This window comes from Amphibalanus amphitrite, unplaced genomic scaffold (assembly GCF_019059575.1).
Source record: "Amphibalanus amphitrite isolate SeventyFive unplaced genomic scaffold, NRLGWU_Aamphi_draft 000215F_arrow, whole genome shotgun sequence".
Lineage (NCBI taxonomy): Eukaryota > Metazoa > Arthropoda > Thecostraca > Balanomorpha > Balanidae > Amphibalanus > Amphibalanus amphitrite.
Genome location: NW_024881710.1, coordinates 127,545 through 146,359, shown reverse-complemented (window position 1 = coordinate 146,359; position 18,815 = coordinate 127,545). Strand labels below are relative to the sequence as shown.

Genomic DNA, 18,815 nt, shown 5'->3' with positions numbered 1-18,815 from the left:
TCATGGGCGTAGGAACCTCACGAAAAGTGGGGGGGCCAGCGAAACTTTAATGTCACTTTGTGGGAGCCCCAATACCCCTATGAAGAAATTCTTTGCAGTTTTGTGCTCATCTCACCTTGCTGAACGATTTCCTGCTCTTAGTTTTGTATTTGAATCAAAAATAAAGATTTTACTTTGAAAAATGGCTGAAAAGTGGGGGGGGGCATGGCCCCCCCCGGCCCCCCCCCCCCTGTTCCTACGCCTATGCCGAAATTAGTTAAACTAGCTTGGTGAGATTGGGCCAAGTGCCCAACCTCACCAAGCTAGTTTAACTAATTTCGGGGTAGTATTTTTGTAGTTACGGAGTGGGGTAGTTTGGTATTTTACCCCAAATTGAGTTTACCGCACTTGGTGAGATTGGGCCCTGTTGCTTCCTGAAACCATCCAGTCACCCCCTTCTCCGCCGTATCAAAATATAGCCTAGTGCAGTAGTTGCGACTTGCGCTGTGCAGGAGTGAGGAATAAACTTCACTTGTTTTATGGCAAACAGCTTAAATTTTTAAACCTGCTGTTGTTTTCAAATGTGCACCGCATGAGATGGCAAAATTGCACCTTGTCACGTTTTTCCTCAACACGATTATTTATCGTAGGTGCGCAATGCGCATCTTATTTTAAACGGTCGTTTTCTTCATTTTTTTAGACCAGAAGGCAGAAGTCACAGGAATGGGCGCCGCTGAGCTTTTCAGTGCAAATGCTCTCAAATAATCATCAGACACATGATGCACATAAACTTTACACACATCATGGGTTTTGTTTGCACGCAGTAGAGCTGTTTACACTTATCCACTCATTTCAGAAGCTCAATTTTGCTGGCATGTGTATTTCGGTGCATACCGCGTTAGGCGCTGTAAATATAAAGTACATACATACGGCGCTGTGTTGATATGGCCTTGCTGATAGCGCCATAGAGATGATGTTCGGCCGGCTCATGGCGCTCCTCCCAGCCTCTATAGAGCTCTGTGAGTGCTGTTACCTACTGAGTCGAACGGCAGCCGCTCTGTGCGTTCTGTGTGGGCTCTGTAACTGAGCATTGAGACGAAAGCAAGCCATTCGGTGTGGTGCCTTGCTGTGCCGACGGCCTCAGCTTGCACCGTGCACAGTACAGTGCCCTCTCGGAGTCTCGACATCGGGCCACGCTCGTTGCGCCGCGCGGCAGACGCGGCACCAGGTGGCTGGCGCGACACCGCTCTGCCGCGCACCGAGCCTCTGCTGTACCGAGCCGAGCCGACAGCAGCGGCACAAAAAGCAGCGCGCGCCACCGCCGGACGACTCATTATACCCTATTTTCCGCCAGATGGTACCGACGAGTGGTACAAAAAAAAACTAAAAACTTGTCCTGACGCAGAGTCACGAGCGGCAAGAGTTCGTGTGCCGGTGAACAGAGGCGTGCCGTGTGCCGGTGTGCCGGTGGACCGGCGAGCTGGTGTGATGGTGAGCCGGTGGGCTCAGTGAGCGTTGAGCTCGTGTGCCTGTGAGCTCAGTGTTCCGGTGAGCTGTGTTTCGGTGAGCTCGTGAGCCGGTGAGCGGCTGAGCTCGTGAACCATGGGGAAAGCGTCAGACCGTGTCAGAGTTGGGCGCTGTAGCAGACACAGCCGGCGCTGGTTTTACGAGCGCTATCTGTGAATGCACAGCTAGGCGGCCGTGCTCGCCGATGCGCGGCATTCTTCTGACAAAGTTATGGCGCAAATTTCGCTCACCGTCGGCCATGCGCGCGGCTCCGGTCTTTATCGCGCCGCTAATACACCCACATTCATATGAAACTGCAATTAAAGGCCGTGTTAAAAACTCATCAACTGCAGGAGCCGTCCACAATTAGCTGCACGATGGCGGCGCCAGTGCAGCTCTGTGAAAATTGATGCACGCTAACTGTCGGTCGGCGCATTGTTTGGCAAGTAGTTTGGCCGGTCGTCGCAAAGGGTTGACGCCGCCCGGCTCCTCTCGGTAGCCCTGTGCCGGTGCCGCCCTAATATTATCACCGCTCCAAACAAACCGGCGCCGGCTTCATCCGCCGCTCCCACGGCCCCTTATTGCACGTGTAAATATTGAGGGCGGCAGCGGCGGCCCGCTCACCGGATAACCTGTGGGCTCGTTCACGGCAGTGGGACGTCCTGCTGTCCAAACATACGGCCCCAGTGGGACCACCGTCACCGGACTGCCCTCCGCTTAGCAAGCGCCGCCGAAACCGTGTACCAACCATAACTCTTTCGGGTTTACTGTTTCAGGGAGCTGGGAGCTTTTCTTTTGAGAGGGCACACAAACATTCAACAATCCCAAAGGTGGTCTCATTCCCTTAGTATCCTCAATAATGAATCCGTTTAGTGCTACGTCGCATTCTTCATATCGCCTCCTGCTATAGGAGAAGGACCAACACGACATTCGCATTGCCTGCCCCGCGCCTTCATGCACCGGGTCTGTACCATAACCAACGGACCAGCCCGCCAGGGAAGCCCGTCAATTCTTCCTGAGTGACACCTGTAATGAGTCCATGACCTTGTGAGTCGAGAGCGACCGGTGACAGCCAACGTCATGTATTGCAATTGCAGGAAACACTCATTTCTAGATGATTTTATTTTTATAGGATATTTCGATTGTTTATTTTTATGCATCGTTCCATTTTTGCTCGCTCGCACCTCCGAAGACTGAAAGTGCGGCAGGTGAATGGAAGCGCCGCGATCGGCGGCCGTGCCCCCTCCCCTGCCCGCCGGTCTGCGGCGGCGCGGGGGTAATTCCGGCCCGGACTCCGGCCCGGCTCTGTTCCCGGAGCGTGTGCCGTTTTTACGCCCGGGCCGGCCGTCCGCTCTCGCCGTTTCACCGTGTGTGCTGTGGGCCGCGCTGGTCGGACGGCGACCAGCTGACGCCGAACGGGGAACTGCAATGTGCGCCGCGCTACCTCCGGCGGTGGGCCAGCCAACTGCCCGGGCCGTGGGCCATCCGACTGCCCCGGGCCGTGGGCCGACTCCCCCGGGCCGTGGGCCACCCGACCGGAACAGGCCATCGCTCCGGGCCGCGCGGCAGGGGGCCGGCCGTCCCGACCATCAACCATGAAAGGGGCGCCAGCACCGGACGGACCACGTGTGGCTTATACATTCCGGAAATTGCAGCCAAGTTGCAAAAGTGAATCATTTGCAGTGAGCAAGAGGTTGTATTTTCCGCGCTAGTGTTTCTGGAACTGGCGTCGTGGCGTGCGGAGCGGAGCGGCGCGGTGGTGAGCGGGGCTGTACGGGACGGAACGGGACGGGTCGGTACGGACGTCAGTCGGGGCTAGAACGGCGGCTCACCGGGCACACAGGGGAGGTAGGCTCCGCGCCGGGAACACCGGCTGACTGGTCTGACCACTCGGCGCGGTGCAGCAGGACTGAAGGTCGGAAAGAGTGAGAGGGGAGACAGAAGGGGCTGCTAATTCAGACGGTATGGTCAGAGGGACCACCACCCCGCGGTCCCCATCGCCAGGTGGAAGCTGGAATTATCGACATAAACATAATGATGCAACTTAGAATACCTAATGGGCTCCCTCATGTCAGTAGTTACATCAGGAAAGGACAGAAAAGAAAAAGTATCACTTATTTATTTAATTTATCACCAACAGGTTGGCCCCCATTTGCGGGCGAAATGTGTTATTAGGTATTATCATTTCGTTCCACCTATTGCCATGTTAATTGCAGACCGAAAAAGGAACGCTTTTATACGATTATGCACGGTTTGGCATGCTACAATATGCATTGAGTTCCTACATACCAAGCGAACTTTCAGCTACTGTCAGTTTACATCAAGGTAGATAAAAAGACGGGTGAAATGCGGGTAAACGGCATAATGGCATTGTCATAAAATGTGTTGGCATGCATAGCATGACAGGCACGCAATCAGACTCACCTGCCCGGTAGGAATAAGCTCAAAAGGTCTGAAAGTCGACGGCTTTGTCATTCCAAATAACTTCTGCATTGTTTGTTGAACACGCCTAATTGTGTTGAAATCATAACCACTATTGTTCTAGGCTTAGCAAGCTCAACTTTCTACAAAAATGCATGTTGCAATACGTCAGCCTCATCGGAGAAAACAGGTGACAAAACAACCGACCGAGGCAGCATCTCGCTCCGAAAAAAGTTCGGGGGGCACCTCCTTCGCCGGAGCGGGCATTGGCCATATCATTCCTGGAAAAGCTTCCTTGGTCTGATGAGCTTTTTTCTCGTGACGGACAGGTTTTAGCACGGCTTTTCTCGGCGGCCAGCCGGCTTAGGTACTGGCTGGCCAGCCGTGTCTTTGTGCAAAACCAGCCGGTAGCCTCGTTAGACGGACTGTCCCAAAAATGGCAGCAGCAGGGGCCGTCCAGCCGGCTACTGAGCCGTCCTGCAGCCCTGAGCGAGCGGTGAGCGGCCACCGTCACGAGCCCTGCGGAACCCCCATCGGAACGCCGCCACAGAGAACTGGAGGAATGGCCGGCAAATGAAATACACCACACGACCAATTTATGAACGCTTGTCTGAACGGTAGTGGCTCATAATTCGGGCTAGTACATGTATACCTGTATGTATACCTTCTATTTAGGACCCGCTAGTGTTTTAAGACGAGGAATATAAATTTAATCCACCCCTGGTGTTACTCATTGTATCGACTGTGTCGTGTCTGAACGGGAACAGGGGTTTGTGTCGGGGGTTACCTGTCATCGGACCCGTACATTTTTAGTTGTAATGTTTGTAACGCCGCCAATAACTTGTGACCTCGTCGGAGTTATCTGACCTATGTGTCGGAGTCGTACAACCGTCTGACTTCTTGGTATGTGTCGTAATTATATGACTTATGCGATTTATACTATTTATGACTTATGTATGGGAATTACATGGTCTGTTTGTCGGGGCTACATATTTAGCCTGTGTGATGGAGTTGTCTGACCTGTTTGTCGGGTTGTCATTCTTAGGTGTCGGATTTGGTTAGAATTGTGTGGTGGAGTTGTGACGCTGCTGTCAGGACTGTGTGTCGGAACTGAGGACTATGTATGGAAGTTATATAACCTGCATGACGGCGTTTGTCGGAGCCATCGGACCTGTCTGTTGGAGCAACTTTTGACCGTCAGAATTATCCGACCTCTGTGCGGCTATGCCGTAACTGTCTGACCGTTGTCGGACTATCGAACCTGGCTGTGGGAGCTGACCTGTCTGTTGGAACAACTTCTGACCTGTGTGTCGGATCTTATCAGTCTGTTGCAGCTACCTAGCCTGTGGGCTGTGCGTCGCAGCTGTCGGAGCTGTGTGTTAGGACTTTCCATGACCTGTGTGTCAAAACTGAACTGTGTGTCGACTGTTGGATCTTTCTGACCTGTCTGTCGGAGCTCTCTAACCTTTGTCAGAGCTATCTGACCTGTGTGTCTGAGCTATCTAACCTTTGTCAGAGCTATCTGACCTGTATGCCGGCGTGTGACCAGCAGGACAGCACCAGTACCGGGCCTACGGCATCGGGCAGCGGCCGTTCCTGGACACACGGTTCTCGGACCACCTCAGGGACCTGGAGCATTACCGGCGCAAGTCAGACGGACTGCCGTTCAAGGTGCACGGCGCGCCGGCCGCCACACCAGGTCAGTCCTACGGCACAGTGCAGTACAGCACAGGGTCAGTCTCATAGCACAGCACAGTTCACAGGGTCAGTCTCTGAGCACAGCACAGTTTAGAGGGTCAGTCCTACAGCACAGCACAGTTCACAGTTAGTCTCACAGCGCAGCACAGCGCGATGGGTCAGTTTACACTGTACAGTATGTATAGCGCTCCGGGTCAGTCTGACAGCCTTGCCCAGCGGGCTAGTTTCGCAGTAATCGCGCCGGTTCAGTCCCATAGCACGGCCATGCGGTCAGCCTCGGCATCACCCGCCCTGCGGTCAACGTCAAAGGGTGCGGACTGCCCAGTGCCCTGGTCACTATATCGAATAATATGCCCGCCGGGTCAATCTGACAGCGCTAGCCGTCCTCCCTGGATCAGCATCAAATGGATGTTTACGTCAATCACCAATCTTAGCAGGTCGCAACGGGTTTGCGCCGGCATTTGCCCGGAAGACAGGGGGTCTGCAACCGATACCTACTTTCTAACACCCAGCCCAACCGCCCTGCTAGTGCAACCATGTGACGGTATACCGCCTGATTAGCTTACGTTGGTGTGACGGTGATGTAACGGTGTTGTGACGTTAACTGACGGTGGTGTGACGTTAATTGACGATGTCGTGACGTTGTTAAGACGTTCCAGTTCCAAACGTGCCAGGGTGTTCCAGTTTCTTTGATGTTCCGCGATGGTAATTAAATATGGGAGGGTGTGGACTGCGCATGCTGTTTTTTATAGCATGCTAGTAGGCATTTCTGTCTAACAGAGGTATATCATTCGTTTTAGGTATAGCTTACATCCACGATCTCCTAATTAGGTATACCCCTTCTTGCCCGCTTGCCAAATGAAGGTTTATTACGCGTTTGCACGTCAGATTGGAAAACGGAAGCCGGAAGCGGACTGGTAGTCGACCATGACTCTATAGCACACATTTAGGTGCGCTTATGATTAGAGGTGGAGCTGAAATCCGATTAGAAGCTCTGAGCGAGGAAGTTCTGTGGGGAACTCCCGCTCAGTTTCGTTGATCTGACGGGTGTCAAAACAGCTGCTGAAAGACGCATTCAACAGGCATACATTTGTATTATGCTGCTGGTATTACACCTGTTGTTATCGAGCATTATATCGGGTTCAGCTGCTTTCAACGGGCCCCATCGGCGCGGTGGTGTGCAGTCAGCGGACATACAGTCTGCCTCTAGCTGTTCAGCGCTCACAACGGCTCCTGTGTGCCGCCGCGCCGGTCCGGCGCCCACTGTATCACCGGCAAATAGCGGCGGCGCGGCGGCGTGCACTCACCGCGCAACGTGTGAGCACTCGGCGGAACGGCGCTGCAACCGGCGCCCGGCCGCCGACCGTCGCCGCCCGACCGCGCCGCACTTCACGCCTGCTAATTGTGCCAAAATTAGCGACCGCTAAAAATAAACACCCGGTTAGTGCGGAAAGAGGCGGGACGCCGCGCACCGTTCCGGTCGCCGGGTGTCAGTTGTGTACCTGCAATCAGCGCCGGGGTTGCAGGGTCATGAGCCTAATGATGGATACATTGGGAGGTCCACTGTGCTCTGGGGTTTAGGCTGAGTACGGTGACCGGTCCACTCTGTGGCTCGTGTTGTCAATCCGTTGCCCCACTGTGTGGTTCGTGTTGTCGATTTGTAGTCCCACTGTGCGGCTCGTGTTGTCGGCCCGATGTCCCACTGTGCGTCGGGCCGTCCCCGTACCGCTCCGTCAGTGTCCCGGTCCCCGTCCCCAGTGGTGGCAGCACGCTCCGCTCCGTATACCTGAAGGCTCGTTTGCGGTGTCCGACACGTGAAATATGCAGCTGTGCCGGTCGGTGGCACGCGACACTGCGGCCGGCTGCCACTAATAATGGCCCGGCGCGAGATGTCAATTTTGGGCGGTTGTGAAACCGAAACCAAACCAATGCTTACCGGAGTTATGGTGGAAACTGAAAACCAAACCGCAGCGCCAGGCGCCTGTCGCCTTTCAACATGGTTCTGGGTTATTAAAACGCTATGGATGATCGGTTTCAGGCTCCTCGTCAAGTTTGGTGCAGTATGTCGCTTTGACTTTGAGCAATGAAATGATAACTGGGTCTTCGAGGTATACGCAAACAAGCATCATGGTCTTGCGGCTGGCCGATTATTTATGTCCCGGTCGTGTTGGCTTAGCAATGCTATCATGCATTTCTAATCATACCTATCACTCAAATCTAAAACGAATCTCCACCTTATGCCGGCTGTCGCGAGTGCGGAGGGAGCCAGCTCGGCGTGGCCACGTGTTCCCTAAGTCTGAAGAGACAGACACAGTTAGCTGTTGCCGGTTGCAGTCGGCCTGTTTTCGGTGGCCATCTGCGGTCTGTGCGGCTCGGAGCCGGTGCCGCACCGCTCCGTCAGGCCATGGGCGGCCGGCCGTCAGCCGGAACAAACGGCCGCGCTGCTTGTCGACGACCGCAGCCGGGTGCCACGCTCCGGCTCCACTTTCCCGAGCCGTCAGAGAGCGCGGCAACAGACCGATATGAGAGCGACGCTGAGCGTCAGAGAACGGCGCCGAACCGTCAGAGCGCCATCAGAGAGCGGCGCCGGGCGTCAAAGAACGGCACCGAGCCGACAGAGAGCGGCGCCGGGAGTCGGGACGGCACGGGGGTCGGGCGCACGTACCGCGGTGCTGTGCTGCAAACTGAGGCTTCAATGTGACTGTACTGCTCAGTGTTCACTGCTTCTGTACTGCCTACTGGTCTGTACTGCCGGCTGTGTCTGTATGTATACTGCTCAGCGGCGCTGTGCTATACCCAGGCCGTCCCATTGTGTCTGTATGTACTGCTCAGCGGCGCGCGACCGTCTGGGTGCTCCGACCGGCGGTTGTGGTCATTTCATGCGCGGCTGGCCTGGTTGTCATCACCGCTCGGCGGCCGGCGCCCAACAATGCGTCATCATTACACGCGGTCCTATTGAAATTACCCAATTTCAGTCGGCCCACTGTGGGCCGAATTGATTCCAAACTAGCTCGATGGTCCGACAGCCGGCGCGGATCGGCCCGCCGTCCGCCGGTCGGTGAGTGTTGCCGCGGGCGCCGCGTCAGCCAGGCGATCCGGCTGCCGCAGACACCGGTATCACCCAACCGTGCTGTCACCAACGAGCGATACGGGACGGGGGACCAGCCTTTAGCCCTCGCAGTATCACCCCACCGCGCCGCCACCCAACAGCCCAATATGGGACGCCGGCCCAGCCCTCTGCTGCACCCTTTCCAGCTGTTAATGATCTCCAAATGAGTGCACTAAAGAGGCGGCGAGCACACGGGAGCGCACTGTTGGCTGGTCGGGGCCGCAAATGTCATCAATTGTCGGGCAATGACAGTCGCCTTCCTGGCGGCGGCTCAATTAGGGTCGGGGCAGTCGCGGCGCCGATTAAACCCGCTCATTATGGTGCGGACAGCGGCCGCGGCGGACTGGAGTCGGTGCTAACGAGCGGGTCACAGCGGCGGCCACAGAGCGGTGCGCCGCGGCGGCCGTGTCGGTTTTGCGGCGACGGTGGGTGGACCGGCGGCGGCGACGTTTAGTGAGGTGCGGTATCTTCCGGTCAGGCGCGGTCGGACTGGCGGGTGGCGCTGGTCGGCTGCGCATCAGCGCTGCTCGGCAGCCGAGCTGTCAAAACAGATTCCACAAAATGCTGGGTGACTACGTGCCAGCTTGTAAATGAGGCGCAAAGGATCGCGCTGTTCGCCAACGAAGGCCGAGTAGCACTGAAGCAAGGGACTTCCATAACAGAGCCGATATATATAATAAACGGCCACCGCACAGAGCCTTTGATGCCGTTCACCGCTCAGCTGCCGTTTGTCGACCTCGAGTCAGCGTCATGCGGGGCGCTTTACACTTATATAGGTATAACCCTGTCTAGTGTCCACACAAATAATTCTAAACGGTCTGTGTTTGGGGCTCGAATTGAGACACAAATAACCCGGTAAGCCAGTGCCTATGTATTCCAAACTCATCGAGGATTTCTCTCTCGGTGGATCCGTCCAGCCTGTCACCATATCGTTCCAGTCCATTTCAGCCGCGGGCTCCTGTTCCGGCGTTGCACGTCTCTGATACAGTGTGCCATCTGCCGTGCCGGCGCGCTGTCGGTCGGCGCGGCGGCTCGGCGCCGTCGCCGCCGGCGGGTTGAACGCACCACACACTCCCACGCCGCGGAACGCCGGCCGCCGGCCGCTCCAACGGTGAACCGCTCGGCACCGGCTACTGAGGCCTGGCTACCGTGCTGGTACCTGCTGAGCGAGGCATACCACCCACACAGGGAGCTCTGGATGTGTGGAACGTCTGTAGAGCAGTGAAAAAAGCAGTGGGTCATAAAGATACTCAAAAGTTGCTTGGAAGGCGTCACCTGGGACCTAACTATGTTGGAAAATGTTCCGTGAACGTCTATGTCACATGCGCTTAAAAAGGCACGTATCAATTTAAGTTTTCTACCTTATTGAAATCGCTAAACTTGCCAAAAACCATGAGCTCTTGCCTATTTAACTCGGCCTCTCTTATCCATTTAGTGCTATCTCGAAACGAACAAATGCCGTTCACAGCGTCAGAAGACGTTTCTGAATTTTCATAATTTTAAAAACCAAATATTGAAATTTAAGGATGCTTATGCGAATCATGTGAATGACTCAGTTGAGGAGCCACACCTTGCACGCCACCTTGCACGATAAGTCGTGCACTGTGTGGGAATGCTCCTGTAATGCATCAGCATTAGGAATGTCTGATGAAGGCCGACTATTTCAGGTGCGCCGTTTGTGTGTGACGTGACATAACTGAGGCAAGGTAGGGCTGACAACGAGGATGCAAGGTTGAGGATGGTATAACTAAAGGAGAGGGAAGAGTTGGAAAATGTGTTGGAGGTGGGAAGAGTTGAGAAAGATATGACCATGGTCCTGTCATGGTTCATGGTCGCCATGACCCTGCCGGCGCGGTGCTGTATTGACACCAAAATGTATGTATGTATTGACACCAAAAGCCTTCCACATATGGCGTGGCGATTACGGCTTCCATGTGCTGTCTCTCTCGGCTGTTGGTGGTGATTGAGAAGTCATTGCCCATTCCCTGGACGGCAGCCACGGCGGATTGCCGCTCCTCCTCAGCCGGTGCCGTCACTCACAACTGATCTTCTCCCATCCCTCATCCCTGCCGAGCGTACTAACGTCTAACTGTGCCAGGGAAGTCTCCGCACATGTCACCGCGAGGCCAGTGATTCGACGCGGGGTGGCGCCATGACCTCAGCGGTGATTCGACCGCAGCTCTTCTGCGAAGCGGGAACATCAACATCCGACGCGCACGTGTGCTGCGCGGCTGGAGGGCTGTTGAGAGGCGACGGAGCGGCGCCGGGGCGGGCAATCAGTGCTCTTGGAGCCCTCCTAGCCTCTCTCGAAGAAGGGAAGGGGAGCTTTAGTGCAAGATCTTTAGTGCACCTGTTCAATTTTCTCCGGTTTATGCCTAAGTGGTCATGATTTGCTGGTCGTGTCTTCAAATGATACACGAGCGGCAGATACGACCGATCGCGTGGCGACGAGCTGATCTGTATCTTACATAGTTCCAGTTTGGTGGATCAGTGCCGGACGTTTGTGGCCCGTGACCGGTACCATGTGACCTGTGACCTGCGATGTGACCTGTGCCCTGTGACCTGTGACCCGCGCTGTGACGGGATCGGTGACAGGTCGACAGGGCGGCGCCAGTGACGGCTCGGAGACGGTCGCATCACCATAACAAATCAGTTAAACAAACCAATTCTGATTTCATCAGGGCATTTCTCACACATTATCCGTCTAATTATCTCCATTAGAGAGAGCCGGGGGGCGCGCCGGGGCGCCGCCGACGTCCACGGCCGGCGCCATTTGCATAATGTCAGCCGGACGTGAGACGGTCGCCCTCGCCGGCGGCGCTCGAACGGCGGCGAGAGGAGGTCTGTGTCACGGGCCCGTGAGAGGAGACACCGACACGGCGTTGATGAATGTAGACTGAAGGCTAAGAAAGAGTAGAAACGGCAGTACCAGGGTCTATTTGGTGTCAGCCCGCTTGTCAAACGGGTTTTCTGATTGGGCTCATTGCTGATCGCGCAAGAAGACAGTTTCAAATAATTGCAGGCTAGGCACTTTCATGTAAATTAAATAATTATTATTATAATACTACTGTATTGTTGCGGCTCAAGCTCACCGTTCACCGGTGGGTCGAAAGAAAGGCGCGATGGAGTTGAGCTCGCTAGACAACCATCAAAGGTCTTTGTTCTGTGGTCAATGGTCATACCCCCTCCCCACCCCACCCCCGGTCAGCTCAGAGGAACCGACCATCCCCGTTCCGGTCCGGACATGACTGAGACGCCAGCTGACTTCACGGTCAGCTCTGACTCCGCCGCCGCCGGCACCGGGGAGCACGAGCCTCCCCGGACCAGCGGCCGGGAGCACAAGTCCCCCTAGGCTGGCCATTTCCGTTGTTTATGTTGCGTCCATCCGTTTGCACGTCACCAGTGGCGAGCTGTGTCCGCCCCGTGGCGACTGCCGAGGTGATGGTCCACCAGCTACCGGTGGCAGCTGGTCTCCGAACATTTCGAAAGCGGCAAAATAGCTGCAGCTGCCGACCACAGGGCAGCTGCCACCGACCATCACCGACTCAGACTTGAAAGTCCCAGCTCCTTGGCAACAAACCAGCGCCGTTTGTTCGACAAATCGGCGCGTGCAGTTGCGACCTATTCCCCTCCTCTCTGCAGGGTGTATTTTATCGTCTGTCCCGAGGCGGCTGGTGACGTGTTTCCCAGCGCGCGCGGACGACGGCCGTCGTTTGCTCTGCCGGCGCTTCCTTTGTGTGACGACGTGTTCCTTGTGTTGTTCGCAGAAGCCAGTCAACTGCTGCAGGAGTCAACAGGCCACTGGGGCGGCTACGCGCCGTCGCCCTACTCGTACCTGCCAGGTGAGTGAGTGAGAGTGGGCTAGAGGGGGAGGAGACGGTGATCGAAGGATGGAGGGTTAATGAGAGACTTGTGTGAAATAGCATGAGCACCCACGCTACGTATACCCATTATCCGTCCGAATCCGGCCGCTGCCACAGTACCGTCGCCCCGCCCCGGTCCACTGGCCTCAGCTACTGCAGGCAGTGCAACACATCCGTCTCCGGGGCCGCCGGACTGTCCCTCTGGGCAGTCCCTCAGCTACTGCCGGCCGGCCAGTCCGGACGATAGCAGCACGCCACCGCAACTGCCGGATATACCTACCGACCCGGGTGGTTCACCGAGATTGTGGTGAAACGCTGCACAATTGTGGAAACCCGATAACACACGCACGTCTACAACATATTGGAAGCAAGTCTGCATTTATGTACGATACAAAAATAAAACAGCTCGGGGAACTCTACAGATTGCGTCATAATTATACACAACACGAGTGTGCTCTTTCCTCATATTGCTCACAATTATCTACTGCGTAGTGCGTGCTGCATCACTGTTTTCACTTGGTACTTATGTTCCTCAGTTAGTTGCCGGAATCGGCTACGGCTCTCCTTCCCCCTCTCACGCTGGCTCTGTCTCTGTTGCAGGCGGCCTAGCGGGCAGCGCGGCGGCCCTGCAGGGCGCCGGGTACTCGCCGGCAGCGGCGCTCACCTACCAGACGGCCGGACAGGAGGGTTCCGGCGCGCTGGAGCACCACCTGCCAGCCGGTGAGTCAGGGCGGCCGGCGGTATATCTACAGACCGCACATGTCGACTGTGCATGTACGGGACAGACCAAAACAGGACCAACAGACCACATAGACCACACGGACCACAATGTGCCTACTGCTTACTACACACTATACGAGACGGGTCAAACGGGTCATAAGGGTCGCATAGGCCACGTATATGCCTACTGCACATTCAATATAGACAAGACAGGGCATATATTCCACAATCATACACGGCACATGAGTGAGGATGCCGTTTGTTGTATAAGGGGTTGCTGAAACGGCAGAAACGGCCGGAAAACTTCAGGAGAGGGATGTAACGTAAATCGTTGATCGGCACAAAATACCGCGAGATACGGAGCATAAAAACGTCTGCTTTAGGGCGCAGGTTTAGGCCCACTTTTCGTTTTCAATCAATGGAAGGATTTGTATGGCTGTGGAGGATTGGATTGATGACGGTTGATGCCATGTGGTGACGATCAGTGCCGTTTCACATATAATCGACGCTAATGTCTTCCGACCATCCACACACTGGCGGGACAGTATGAATTATGGATTAACTGCCTCTCGTATGTATTATTCAGCTATACGGACATGGCGTGCCGAGCACTGTTTGGCCGACAGAGTGTGGCGGAGGTCCCCCCGATCGGGTTGTAGGTACGAGCTGGCTGATTGTGTCAGACAGGCACCGCGGTGGTCGGCGCGGCAGGCTGCTGGTCCTATAGCGGTCGGCCGTATAATGACCGGAACACGGGACCCCACAGCCTACAACACAGCTGCCTAGGAATAGATCCTTAGCATTGGGACAAATAGCTGAGAGAAAAGCCGAACTATCCTTATGCGCAGCTTGATAGGGGGCCATCTATGACCACAGCCGCCCATGCACATTTCAGGCCCTCACCGTTGCCACATATAGCGCAGCCCCGGCCACCCACACCCACACATGTCACATGTGCTACCGCGGATACCGGGCTAACTTTCGCCCCCTCCTCTCTCTCTCTCTCTCTCTCTCTCTCTCTCTCTCTCTCTCTCTCTCTCTCTCTCTCTCTCTCTCTCTCTCTCTCTCTCTCTCTCTCTCTCTCTCTCTCTCTCTCCCTCTCTCCCTCTCTCCCTCTCTCTCTCTCTCTCTGTTCTCTCTCTCTCTCTCTCTCTCTCTCTCTCTCTCTCTCTCTCTCTCTCTCTCTCTCTCTCTCTCTCTCTCTCTCTCTCTCTCTGCCCTCTCTCCTCTCAAGCACTCGCGATTCTGAGGCAGGTAAACCGTAAGTACGTCACCGTCTCGAACAGTCACTGAGCCCGTCTACAAGTGTACTTATAAGTTTAGCTGACCTGCTGTAGAGCGCCCGACCCGCTCGTTGCCCTGATGATGCTATGCTATCAGCCAAAGGCACAGCTGCACTCACTGACCGACACCGGGTCAATTTAAGCTGAGGACCAAAAAGAACCATTGCACATTGCCCAAGGATGACGAGGAGAATCTACAAACATGCGCACTGTTACCTCCCAATGCCTTGCAGAGCGTCTAAGCATGACCGCCCTCGCCGGCACCGCATTCGGCTGATGACATATACTCGTAAGACCGGTCACGAGACATATGAATAACATGCTGGCAGGGTAATAACTACTTTGCTGCGAGTCACGGTTCCTTGCGTGAATAATATTTCCAGCGAAAATCACTGGTTGGTTTGCGCGGTCGGGTAATATATCCCGTGACGAAAGGAGCAGCTGAAACTAGTGCCTAGCACTGTCGGTGACTACTGGCGAGTGACGGTTCGTTCAAAAAGACTGAGTTCTCGACACATGCGACAACCCAAAAGGTTTAAACCTATAATTTAGTGAAAAATTATTCGACCTATAAATGCTGTTCGTGTGTGAATGACTAAATCATCTCAAACTGGTGAAGAGAAAGTGACAGCGGACCATCACGAGGTGCTCCTCTGACAGGTGTAAAAATTTAAATGTACATAAATTACCGACCTCGGTCTACAGATACGATAATAGTACGGCTCTGCCCGCACGGCCTACCGCTCACCAAAAGTTTTTTTTTTTTTTGGAAATTTAACTCAGGTAGGTATTTGCAGGATAAGTTTTGCAACACTTTCTCCCCAGTTTAGCTTCAGCTTTCGTAAAGCGCGCATTGCGCGAACGGGTCGGCACTGCAACTGGGCGTCGGCGGCCGGCCTCGTCCGGTCCGTTTGTGCCACAGCGCAGGCGGCCGATGTCGGCACGCCAGGGGCTAGAGTATCCCCTCCCTCCAGTGTCCGCATGACCGCTCAACCAGGCGCTCACTGGTGCGCGCACCCACACCGCTGCTGTAGCGCCCGGGCCGGGCCGTCCGCACTCCGCATGCCTGCTTCACAAGGCCAATGAAGCGTACCCGTGTGGATACATGTCCTTCACGTTGTTGTCAAGTGTGCGTTGCTCACCGTTTCAGTACCTACATGGCTTGTGCAAGTATTTAAGCGTGCGTGAGTCTTCACAAAGCTACACTAAGCATGCTAATCCTTAATTTGCTTCATCGTTTCAGTGCTGTCAGACCCGGCCCAGCAAGCGACCCCATCTCAGCAGCAACAGCAGCAGCAACAGCAACAGCAGCAACAACAACAACAGCAGCAGCAGCAGCACGACGGCCAGCCGCCGGTGGGCTCGTTTACACCGCCCGGCTTCAAGTCCGAGCCGGAGGGGGGTGGCGCGCCGGCGGCTGGCGATGTCTCTCCGCCCCGCTCCGACGGCTTCCCGTCGTCGGCGGCGGCCGGCTCGGGCTACTCGGCGGCCGGCGCGTACGGCGGCTACCAGGCGGCGGCGGCAGCGGCCGCGGCGCCCTCCTACCTGGGCGCGGCGCCGCTCATGCTGTACCCGCACCTGTACCAGGGCCAGCTGGCGGCGCACGGCGGCGAGCAGCGCGACGGCTCCGGCGGGGTGGCCGCCGGCCAGTACCGTCCCGCCGGTGAGCAGCACTACCCGGCCGACTGGGCGCACCATCAGCACCAGCAGGCCATGGGCGCCGACGGCCTGGACGCCAGGTACCGGGCCGGCGCCGGCGATCCGTCCGTCTGGAGACCCTACTCGTGGCCGTCTGAGCACCGTCAGTAGCCGGTAGTGAGCGGGGCGCCGGCGACCACCGCTGCCACTCACCGCACGCCGCCGCCCCGTCAGACACCCGCGCTGGCACAGCGGCTCGCACCACTCCCGGAAATCAAAGAGTCTTATCTGTTGACGTTTTGATCATGTAGTCGGTAAATTTTCTCTCCATGACTTAGCCCGTAAGTGGCGTTGTTAGTACCTACTAGAACCGCTATAGCATCAAAAATCAAAAGAGTGTACTGTGTAGGTAATTCTGGTACGCGTCATCCGAAAAGTCGCAAAAGGCAAATAACTGACACCACATGATGTATTCATACGAGTGTGAAATCCCACCAATGTGAAATAATCTAATGCTACGATTTTTTAGTGATATCGAGAGGACAGCTGGCATCGCCGATGTAAATCAAAGCGTCGAGTGTCTGTCATTCATAGGTCGTATTTCACCGTTGAAACAGCTGGGCTGATTTTTACTGCCTGGTGCGTCAGGAGCCGCCGGAGGCAGGGTGTTTCGTGAAGCCTGATGCGTAAGGTGCAGTGCCGACCGGTGCGTCAGATTTGTTCTTCTGCTCTTATGTTTCACTAAGCTGACCCGGCGACTTTGTGCACCAAGAGCAGTCCGATGCGTCAGTGGGGAGCTGGAAGTGCCTGGTGCCGACCAGCCGGGATTTTCCGAAAGGAGGGGAGGGGGAGGGGGCGGCCCGTCGTCCGCCACATACAGCCGTCCCTGTGTGCCTGTTGATTCATGGCTATGTGCGATTGTGTTCTTCCCGAGATAGTCGAGTTAGTGTGATGGTACAGACGGATGCAATTCGGCTTCAGTTGGGGGCGGCAAGTGGAGCCGTTCCTGAGGTAAGAGTTCCTGAGGGCCGACCGGCCGGCCCTAGCGGTAATCGGTCGCCGCCGGCTGCAGTTTCAGACCGGGCCGGCGGCGCACCCCGTACCCAGCGGCCCAGCGCGCGCGCCGCCGGTCACAGCCACCGCCGCCGTTGTTGTATATGTATTTAGCGTGAGCCGGCCGTGGCATTCAGTTCCTCACGTACATTGCCGCTACTGTACAGTCAGTCCAAAGAACTATTAGCGGTCGCGGGCGACAATCGTACGTCCAAAAATGCTTACATGCATGGACAACTGTGCTGATCTGGCCGCGAGCGATTATGTTAGTTGTGTGTTTGCGTATATATCGAGTTGGGAATATGCCGATTGTTAGTGTACGTGTATGAGTCTGCGTATTTCTGTGCATGCATGCAGGTGGAGATGACTGTTGGGTGTGTGGGTGTCTGTGCATTCATACGGTCGTATTTATTCAGCACATGACTGGTGCGCCCGCCGACTGGGCGGCTGAGCTGTTTGTGTTCGAGCATAATAAACCGAACATTTTACCGACGTCTGTTGAGTTGAATCCACCCCGTATCACCTCGCACAAGTCACTAAAACAACTATTCCATTGACAGTTGATAAGTCCATGATACCATTAATTACGAACATTTCTGGGCGAGTGTTTCTATATCTCCTGGCAGGTATTTCACAGAAAACCATACAATGCATGTTTTGCAATTTCCGAATATGGAGAGAAAACGTTAGACCAGGACCAGAAAACGAATGCGAGTTACATAAGACGGGTCATTGAATCACGTTTGGTGGCGTCACTCTCGAAAAATGCATCGGCATTGTAATTTTTTATTCAATAATTCCAGAGACAAAATAGCAGCACATCAAACATCGATAAACAATATTTTTGGTGTATATCACAAACACATCAGGGCAGATAGGCATAGGCATCTCCAGTAGTGGCGACAACCGTGTCTGGAATGTGGTACAGGGAAGGGAGGAATGACTTCTGCCGGCTCACTGTCATGTAGCGAGAGCACGGCTGGGTCCTCCAAAGGCAGCAGGGGCGACGCTCGCATTGATACTCTGCCGCACACCGCCTCGAGAGATACAACGATGGACTTCGATATAGCACAACAGAACACCTAACACACAGCAGCGCAGTCGGCAAAGAACAGGGAACACGCGGCCAACAACAGTCATTGCAGATTAGGGGAAACAGCGACTGTATATATAGTCGATATAGCACGCACAGCACAACATATTGCACACAGAGCTGCGAAACAAGTCGCACAACATAACCCATACAACACAAATGGGCAAATAAAGAGCTGCACCGCAATATGACGCTAATATTTCATGCATGCACGTCGCTCAATGCAGACTCTAGCACATCGATGCACTTTGCTCAGCGAAAATACAACATTCATATATCTGACTAGATAATCAATGAACTATAAATTCCTGAGAATCGATGTGGCTTGACTGTGGCGACTAAACGTGCCAAACTATCACTAAACATATCGGAATGGCTCATGGGGCTTATCTATCGCCCTCAGCAAAACATATAATAAATATGAAAGCAATATATCAAATCGCGACACAAAA

The 18,815-nt window shown here is 55.0% G+C and overlaps 1 protein-coding gene across 2 annotated transcripts in view; it reads left to right on the top strand.

The window, feature by feature from the left end:
- Positions 1–17,758, top strand: part of LOC122385343 (protein lozenge-like) — a 37,219-nt gene extending 19,461 nt beyond the window's left edge. Inside the window, exons 3-6 of one of the 2 annotated variants that reach the window (XM_043373548.1) lie at positions 5,459–5,605; positions 12,481–12,555; positions 13,177–13,296; positions 15,823–17,758. In XM_043373548.1, coding sequence (XP_043229483.1) covers positions 5,459–5,605; positions 12,481–12,555; positions 13,177–13,296; positions 15,823–16,388 — 908 coding nt within the window. In that variant the 3' untranslated portion in view covers positions 16,389–17,758. Of the gene's footprint in view, positions 1–5,455; positions 5,606–12,480; positions 12,556–13,176; positions 13,297–15,822 lie in introns of both variants that reach the window. The other variant, XM_043373546.1, reaches the window with a different exon arrangement.
- The last annotated feature ends 1,057 nt before the right edge of the window (positions 17,759–18,815 follow it).